The sequence below is a fragment of the Microcebus murinus genome, chromosome 8 (assembly GCF_040939455.1).
Source record: "Microcebus murinus isolate Inina chromosome 8, M.murinus_Inina_mat1.0, whole genome shotgun sequence".
In the NCBI taxonomy this organism is placed as follows: Eukaryota; Metazoa; Chordata; class Mammalia; order Primates; family Cheirogaleidae; genus Microcebus; species Microcebus murinus.
In genome coordinates this window covers 63,090,795-63,101,038 of record NC_134111.1, presented here as the reverse complement: position 1 = coordinate 63,101,038, position 10,244 = coordinate 63,090,795, and the positions used below count along the sequence as shown (strand labels likewise).

At 31.3% G+C, this 10,244-nt stretch overlaps 1 protein-coding gene across 1 annotated transcript; it reads right to left on the bottom strand.

The window, feature by feature from the left end:
* Positions 1-5,080: 5,080 nt before the first annotated feature.
* On the bottom strand, positions 5,081-8,149 carry LOC105879305 (cysteine and histidine-rich domain-containing protein 1). Its single transcript, XM_012779476.3, has one exon. It carries the CDS (start codon positions 8,058-8,060, stop codon positions 7,128-7,130), a length of 933 nt encoding a protein of 310 aa, XP_012634930.2. The 5' UTR covers positions 8,061-8,149; the 3' UTR covers positions 5,081-7,127.
* Between the last annotated feature and the right edge of the window lie 2,095 nt (positions 8,150-10,244).

Below are 10,244 nucleotides of genomic sequence, written 5' to 3'. Positions count from 1 at the left end.
TCCTTTCATGCCATTAATTCCATATAGTCCATATTGAAGTTATACCACTTTTAGCAAGTACTAAACTGAACTAAACTGTTTTTCTATCTCTTGGACTTTGCACATTACCACTAAGTAAAGTCCAGAAATGATAACATTCTTATTCTCAGATGTCTATATTTAAGGAAAAAATATTTTCCTATGGATGATAACATTGTTTTCAGAGAAACACCAAATATATATATATGTGTGTGTATATATATACATATATATATATATATCAGAAGCTGGTAATTGTATCTATGCTTTAGGTGAAGGAGACTCTCTCTTCCCTACCCCTCATCTATTTCTCTATCTCTATCTTTATCTTCTAAAATCTACCGTGATTTTGTAGATCTTACATTTTGTCAGTATCAGATTTTGAAACTAATGCCAAGATGATCTCTTATATTCTCTGCTATGATCCTGAAAAAACTGAAATTGTTACCTATTTTAATTTTTTAATTAATTTATATTTTAGATTTATAACTTACTATTGGGGTTCTATTTGATGAAATATAATTTGTGGGCTTTAAAATGAATGATTAAAGAATATTCTTTGGGTATGTTTCAAATGATTAATAATATTCTTGAAGACCTCAAAAAAATATCTGACTCTTTGTGAATTATTGCAAATGTCACTTCCTCAGAGAAGCCTTGCTAAACTTCCTTCCTCTTTCCCTAGGTTAGGTAAGATACTGTTTATAGTTATCCTTTCATAATATACTATAGAATTTTAGTTATTTGATTGCTAGTTATATTCCACCCCTCCCAGAAACAAATTGTAAGCTCCATAAAGGTAAACACTATTCATTTTTATCTATTTTATCCACACTGCATCAATAGCACCTAGCAAATTGACTGACATGAAATAAAGTGTGGAATCAATGCTTAAATACATAAAGTTTCCAATTTTTGCCATAGGAATAACTCAATTTAATACATTGATTTTTATTTTCATGCTCATACACATTTCACTTGATTAAGACATCTTTACATGTTGTCCCCAATAATTGGTGAAACTCAAAATAATAGGTAGAAAATTATGGTCACATCCAGCAATTAGAATGACATCAGATACCTAAAACAAATAAATATATCATATCATCATCACAAATAATTAGTATTTTCATTCATTCATTCATTTGTTCAAGCAATATTTATTAAGCATCTATCACTAGGCACTAGGGAGATAGCACCAACAGGTGGAAAATTTCCTATACCTGATGAAGCCTGTATATTAATAGGACATTTAGAATGAGCTGGAAGGCAGCCAAACCAGCAGATGAAAGGCAGTAGGGAGATTGTTTCAATAGGAGTAGTCAAGGTTAGGACATTTAGTTAAATTTGAGATCTACTAATGAATATACCTTTAACAATAAACGAGCTTACTGTACATATGCTATATTACATTAAAAATATTTTCTTTACATGATTATGTGTAGATACAAGTACATTATAGAGAACTAATCTACCAGTAATATCTTTCAACTATATTATAAAAGTGTGACATAATAACTCTTTTGTCCTATTTGTACTATGATGAATTTAGATCCAAAGGATCATTTAATGATAGAAGATATTCACTCTTTAGAGATAGATCTGTTTCTCATTTTCATAAAGGGAGAATACTGATACTTGGAATTACCATAAAGTCATAGGGAGGCAAAGAATCCTCATTAAGCTTTATAATTTATTAAGAATAACCATTTAGACATCAATGGATTAGGAAGATAGACACTACCCATTTCATGTAAGTACCTTAGCACAAATTGCCAAAAAGGGACCATAGCCTGGGGAGGTGATTTATTTTTTTTCTTTTATTTCATCATATTATGGAGGTACAAATATTGTTAGGGTTACAAATATTGCCCCTGCCTCCTCCCTCCCCCTGATATGTCCAATCCCCTGGTGGTTTGGTCATGGAAACAACCTGAGGAGGTGATTTAAATGAACCATTTCTATTCCTTTGGGTTTACTGTTTTCATAACCAAATGGTTCCAAGAAACCAGTAAGATAATAAAGATAAAACTGTGGGAAACTCTTAGTACTTCCTGTCCAGAAGAAAAGTCTTTTAATAAAAAAAAATTTTAAGAACAAAATAATGGTTTTACCATTTGCAATTATGACTTAAAGTGAACAAATGCATGTTCATTTATTATAAATTAACATAAATATCAAATAATTAGTAACACTATGAATTATGGGGAAAAGTTGAAGTAAAATTTTCAAATTGTGTATTCTAGGCTTGAATTAAAATATAGGGACATTCTTGTCTAAAAATCTGCAGATACACTATAGAAGTAAATGTAGTTAACATTTTTCTATCATATATGATGATATTTCTGTTTTTATTTTAAAAGTGGTAAAATTTTAACACAAGAAAACAGAATTAAATTATTTTGATATTTCAGTAATTTAACAGATTTTTATCAGAAAGATATGTTTCTTTTAAGGCAGAAGTATCCCACCTCCATTCATATTGACTAAATATAATATAAATTGTGGGCTAGTTCAAAGAGTTACTTTTTTAAAAGAGCCTTAGCCTTTATCTACATCCCTATATTAAAGCTGAAGGAAAATAAAACTAAATATTAGTATGATTATGATTCCTTTTATATAACTTTAAGATGATCCTGGAAAAATCTGAAAATCACAGGTTTTTAAAATAGTGCACATATTTCTAAAATATATAAGATAGAACCTTTTCCTCCTGAGAATACTTCTGGTAGTTTATCTTCTTCATCGTTTATAATACACATAAATAGAGGCTTTATAATTTTTGTTTTCCTTCTGGCTCAGGCAACCAGGGCACCTTGCAAAGATTTGCAGCTGGCAAATCTTTTCCTAGCTTAATGAATATTCATCACCATTTGCAAAAATAGGATAACAAGGAAAACCCTCAGTTCTTTTAACACATAACAGAGTTTGTCTCACCCCTAATGATTACTTCTTGCTTTTGAACATTGAATTATACTGGTAGGGAATTAATGAAAAAAACTCCCCAAAAAGGAAAAGAAAGAAAAAATGGTTGGGGTGGTATAAATTGGTACAATTACAAAAGGTACTTGAGAATTTAATTTTTAAAAATGTTAGTTTCAAATAATATTGTGTTGTTCTAGAATTGTGTTGTCACTCAAGAATACAACCTATTGCATTAATATTAATATGTATTTTATCACTTGAATGAATTCTTTTTTTTGTATTTTTTATTTATTTTTTCCAAATTCTGTGGGTACAAATATTGTTAGGGTTACATATCTTGCCCCTGCCCCCCACCCACCCCGCTCTGCCAGAGCTTCAAGCATGTCCAGTCTTCAAGTGGTGCGCCCTGCACCCACCATGAAAGTGCATACCCATCCCCTTCTCCCCCCTTCCACCTGTTCACCTCCCATTAACAAAAAAAAATTTTTTTAGACATTTTGGTTACAGTGTGTTTCTTTGCCTCACCCTAAAAAGGGATAGAGGTAATCCTTTCTCCCCTACAATGCTCATTACATCCTTAAGATGTGATTCTTGAACAAGTAGACTAAAGGAATGTTCACTTTGGACTTTAACAGAAGAAACTACTGGAATATTATACTCTGAATTGTCGAAATTAAGATGTGTATTTCATTGTCAGCATCCCCATATCTTAATGGCATTAATGTTTTTGTTTGCCCTGCTGAGTTGAGTCTTTAGGTAAGCTATAATTACTTGTTTGAGACAAGAAGATTTAAAAAAAAAAAAATCTCACTACCTGGATATTGTATCTAACATCATTGAGGCTTTTGGTTAACAGTATTTTTGAATTCAAAAAAGATACCTTAAGAAATACCTTTGCTACTGTAATATAAATCTAAATATAATCTCATTTAAAGCAAAATAGACATGAACTACAATAGAAAACAGTTATTCACAAACCTAAACAATATTTCATTTTATTGCTTAATTCTTTTTGTCAGAAAGTCTTTATTTATTAAAAAAAATCCCCACTGGGATATTGGTTCACCTAAAATATACAAAATATAGTGTAAATTAAAAGAGGAAAATTATTAAATTTTAAAAGTTTACCTTAAAATGTAATCAAGTTATTACTATTACAAGTATGAACAAAAGTGATTTTAACTGTAAATAGAAAAGATTGATATTTAAAATAGATAACCATTAAATATAAGAATCAATATATTATCTTATGTTCTTAACATCTGAAGCCATTAAAATAATTCTTTAATGTATAACAATTGCATGGTGATTCTTTAGAAATGTTATGAGCCTGCTAAGTGTTAATGCACACAGACACACACATGCACAAACACACACACATGCAAACAAGATTTTTAGACTTTCCTGAATGGTACAACAACAAACTATTTTTGTTCAGAAACCTTATACTGGAGAAAGCTATTTTTAGAGTGAATCACATCCTGGTCTTCAAAAACAATGGGATAAAACTGGGTACTAAATACAAGGGCAATATTTCCACTGTGAAAAAGGAAATGTGTGTGTGTGTGTGTGTATGTGTGTGTGTGCTCATGTAATCTCTTTCCAAAAAGCTGTCAATGATTGATTGAATCCTCTATATACTTTATAGTCCATTTTATCAACTGAATACTGTGCTTTCAAATGATTCTAAATTATTTGTTTTTATTTGCATCCTATGGGTTCTTAAGTAAATAATATAATACCATTTATTAGTGGTTGTATTTTGTTTTCAAATTAAAATTCTTATTATTACCAAATTAAGAGCTTAGTGTGCATCAATAATACACACTAATAGTGTGTTTACTACTGTGTACCCGTTTCTACAGAGCACTGCTGAAATTTCCCTTCAAGTCTTAGGGAACTGTACCCTTTACCAAAGGAAAATGGAATTTCTGTGAATCAAATAGTCCAGGACAGCTTGTGATAGATGGGAAAGTCAAGCTGTTTTGAACTTTTGCCATGCAAATTTAGTACACACAGGAAAACACTCTTTGATGGTCACTTGTTTGTGTTTTCTCTAAATGAAGGTGGTGGTGTCCAAATGCATATTCTTTTTTTTTTTTTAACGATTCAATAAAATTAAATATTTTTATTAACTTTTTGACAAATTGAAAGTAAAACATATTCTACCTAACTATAACTGTGTCCCTTCATGGATAAATCTAAGATAAATATCATTCAGATTTTTACCTGGACAACAAATTCAAAGACTCTTAGGAATAAAAAACAAAATAAGATGGTTACTAATGTAACCAAACTAAATACGCAAGCTGTATATAAAAAAGAAATCAGTGCTTTGTAACTGAATCTGAGGTTACAATAATCCACTTGCTTTAAATAATAGTTCAATTACATATAATGGATTAAGACATTGTTTAAGGGAAAACAGCCTCAAAAAGGAAGCATTAAAAAAGGTATATTAATCATTACCTTTAATCAAAGTATCAACCTTCTGCTCTCCCCAAATAAACAAGACTTTATCTCTAAAATGAACCCAGGTTCCTAAATCATAAAAGATAACTTTTAAAAATACATCTTGAAGTACTAGACATTTATGCATTCTATTTGAGTACAACTTTTGCTGCCAAAAATTTATAATGGCATTTTAATGTCATGAAAGTCTGGTTGCCAGATTTTGTCTTTATTTATAATAGAGCTTAACCTTTTAATAATTATATAACTACATCTGTCATTTGCTAAGGGTAGTAGAATGATATATACACTTTATTAACTAGCACTTCTGCAAATTTTTCTTTACGAGAATGCCATTAATACCAAGAAAATGAAAAGGGGTTTGAGAATCATCATCAATCATCAAGGGGTTTGAGAAATAAACCACCCTTTTCATTTTTAATTTATATAAGCCTAATTAATTCCCAAAGTTATTAAGTTCTGTCAGAGTCTGGCTGTCATAACATGTCTTAATTTTTTTTGAGTTCTGCACTGCCTCAAAAAGTAACTTATCAAAGGATAAGTCCAATTAGCATAAACAATCTAATTCTGTTACTTGTATTTAATAAATAAAATACAATATATAATCAAAATTATATCACTAAAATTGTGAAGCTCTTCATGAAAACCTTAATGAAAAAAAAATCCAAAAGAATTAAGCTGTTTTATTTAACATGTAGTAGACAACTGTCATAAAGTTTGTATATTTAGTTTTCTCATCCCCTAATGTATTTCCACAAACCTTTAAGTCTATAATTTTACAGATATAGCTTTCCATCAGGGAGCTGAGATATATATAATTTCTTTTTATATAGATCTAAAAATTTTTAAGAGGATTTAATCTGTAAATCAGGTACAATTTAGTCATATATCATACAAAGACATTTAAATAATCAGAAAAGATTTTTAACATTATTGCTTACTCTTATAAAATGGTGACTTTTAACCAAATTGACACCCCTGTACTTGTATTTATGTTTCCTATACTCTTAAATCATAATGCTTGGCAAGTAATTCAAGTTTTGATGTAATTTTTAAATTCAATTCGTTGTAAACAAATTCTCATTTGTTAACCAATCCATACATTCCCCTTTACTTACTATATACTACCTTAGAATTAATCCTCCTAAAAAAAGTAATCATGCCACATGGAAAAAAATAATACAAAGCTTCATCTCTTCCTTATTTTCAAGTATTATAGGAACACAAATCCATGAAAAAACTGATTAAAATTTTGACATTTCATCTTGCTTTACTAATTATGGCATAATAATTAGTAAAATGTGATGTGAAAAAAATGGTTCTTAATATTTCTCTGCTTAACATAGTATTATACTAAGAAATACTGCAATTATGTTTATGAGCTATTTTCCAGCTTCCTCAAGTACAGGACAAACCATGGTTCTATCAGTGAGGAGATATGAATAATCAATGTTACATAACTCAAAAGGAAGATAGGAGGCACAAAAAAATAAACTGACTTTGGTTTTTAAAAACCTCATCTTGACCCTGAAATGCCAGATTTAGCAACAACACAAGAACAAAAAAAGATTACAGCAGCAAGCCACCACTTCATCACACATTAAGAATTTTGAAATAGCTAAAAGCTTCCCCCCTTTCTTTCCCACTCAATCTGTTATATCTTCTTTTTGTTTTTCCTGCTTTTTGATTGCAGGCAGTTCAAGGCTTGCCCATTACATAGGTTCAGCTTTTCTCATGGTAATCTCAATCTTCGTTGCAGTCATAGTTACATAACTTCTCTTTACATCAATCACACCCCATAATTTCACATTTTGATGAAATTCCTTCTCTCTTTCAAATACAATGTGCACATTTAACAATGTACTATTTGCTTCTACTCGACTAAGTTCTGGAAGTGAATTTTTAGCATATACTGAAATGGTGACTTCACCTCCAGTCTGATGCCAGTCATGCCTACATGGAACAACTTTTTTCCCAGCATCCTTTTTAGTCCACATGTGTTTCCCTGTTGTACAACCCTCTTGGGCTAAGAATGTATTAAAATCTGAAGTTTTTCTTCTACAACAGCTCCAGTATTTCATCCCCTCATGGAAAATAGGTACTCCAGAATGATATATACAGACTTCTTCTAGACTCCGTAGCCCCTGATATGTCTTTGAACACCCTCCATTTTTACATGAGGTCCCAATCTTAATTTCGTCATTATCTTCCTCTTTTTTATCTTCTTCATTCCCTGATGACAGTTTAAGTTTATCAAGTGCTTGTTTTAGGGAGGCAGATATTTTTAATTCCAAATTTGTCATTGGTTCATCTGGGCTGGGCCTTTTTATTGCTTCTACTGGTTTGGGGGCTTGAATGATGTGCTCCTGAAATTTAGGTTTCAATTCAGATAGTTCTTTCTTCTCAGAAGTCTTGACTTCAGGTTTGACTGCCTCAGGTGGCTTCTCACTGTTATGTCTACCTTTTGTACAGCCCACAATGCTTAAGAAATCAGTAAAATCAGTTGTTCTTCTCTTACAGCAAGACCAACCCTTTAATGCATCATGAAAGACTGGAACACCTGGGTGGTATGTACAAGCATCATCGGAATTGCTCTCGGGATCGAAGCGCTGACCGCAGCCCCGGTTGTAGCACAGCAAGGCCATTTTCCTTTCCCATCGTTACAGACACGCAAGGCCCAGACTCCGGGAAACGCAACGCGGCGCGTCCAACACTGCCCTGTCTCAAGCACCGGTCTGACCCCAAATGCATATTCTAAGTGATTTTTGCCTTTTTAAAAATAACAAAAAAAATCTTGCCAAATCAAAGCTCTAAAAGTAATAAATTGTAATGAATGGCTGTCTGTTTTCTTATATTAACATAACATTTGTAATATTTACTTGTTTTTCCCTCCTAACAGAAAAAAATTAAAAATTACTATGAAAGAAACCTAAGGAATATTTTTCCTCTTTCAGGTCAATTTTTACTTTCTTGTAAAATTATTTTGTAATGTTAAAAATATATTTCTGAAATTAATGGACAATATGATTTAATTATGTCACCCTGCATAGCAATCTTATGAAGTATAAAACATTTTCATTTCATTTAGAAATAGTTGTTTCTAATGTTTAGATACCAGATGTAGAATTTGTAAATAGTATAACTAGAATATCTATTATTCTTAATTCACCAACAGAATTGTAGGGGTACTTGAACATTTCATGCTTAAGCATACATTTATAAATATGTTGTCATTAAAATTGAAAATACTTTTTGAAACAATGTACAAATTTTGGTTTTACCTGCTAAAAATCTTAATTACTTGGCTGATTTTTAAATAATTACTGAAAATATTCCAGACTTGGTTAAATTATACTATAATAATTACTTTTTAGTAATCTCAGAACTTTATGTTATAATAGCTAAAAACAAAACCTAACAAAACTTCCTTAGAGAAACAGATTAATCCATACTGCATTATGATTTGCTTTTAAAATAAAGATATAAAATTAGACAATGACTTTAGAAGGTTTATTTTTGGTACTTAAGTGGTTAAAATAATATTTCTCAAGCAAGCCTTTCATCATGATATTGGTATGTAAACTTTGCTATTAGATCAGTTAAAATAGACAGTGGATTGCATAAAGCTTGCCTTCAGTAATTAATTCTCCTAATTATGCAATGTTAATTTTCTATCTTTGTACCAATAAGTTTTAGACATGCTACTTTAATGGGCACAATGATACACTGATTAAAAATTTAAGACAGAAAAATGTAAACAAATATTAATTAGAAAGCACTGATTGTGACTCAAATAATTAAGAAAGTAAATATTTACATTTTGTGTATCCTAAGGAAAAATGTGTTTATAAGTAAAAAGGAAATGAAAAGGATTTCATTTGGTAGGTGAAATTTCTTCTTCTGTCTTTAGGGTTTCAGAAAAAGAGGGGGCGGAAAGGTAGGTAGGGAAGTACCTGCAATGTGTATTTTTAACTGTGGCCTTCTGATTGTGCCCTTGTCCAAGTAAGACTACAGTTGCAGAAATTTTTAAAGTCCTATGTATTGGCAATTTTCTGATAGGGTAGGCGAAGCCTCTCAGCACCTACTTCCTCTAAGAATAAGGCCCCAATTCAGCAAATCCTTCTGTCACCACAACAGGAAAAGAAATGTGTTAGTTTTGGCTGTAATGACCACTTTCGTTACTAGTAGACAGTGGACTACAATTTGATTGCAAAATTTTATGACCTGTGACAGTGCTAAAAACATACTTATTTATATTGAGGTGAGTACTAATAGTGCATTCACTCAACAAAAATTGCTTGAGACCCTGTTATACTATTCTATACCTACCCTTGAGCAGTTCAAAGTTGGTAGGGAATGGGCAGAAAAGCAGCAGAAAACATGTCAACCAAAAATTTAATACAATGTTTTAAATTATATAGGAGAAATACATATAAAATGTTGTGAGTGTACCAGATAGGAAGAAGGAGGCAACAATAGCTAAGTTATGAGTAGATAAATGCTACACTAATGACTTTGGGCAATGAAGAGATGTTAAAAGATTTGATTTCCAGAAAGAGAAGTCTCGTTTAGCCATGCGATTTCTTATATTGATACTGGACATGACTAGGCATCTTGAATCAGGAGAAATGTTATCTAAGACTTCAGAATCAATCCACCATCCCTTCCCATAGTGATCATGTATCCAGATTCTCAATCTGTCGCCTAACTCTGGCTTTCTGCCGCTCTCATTTTTGTTCTAGTACTTTTACTCTGTCTTCACCTTTAATTTTTAGGCCGAAATCTTCATGGCTCTGCCTCTAGTAAATCTGACATTCCTCATGTTTGTC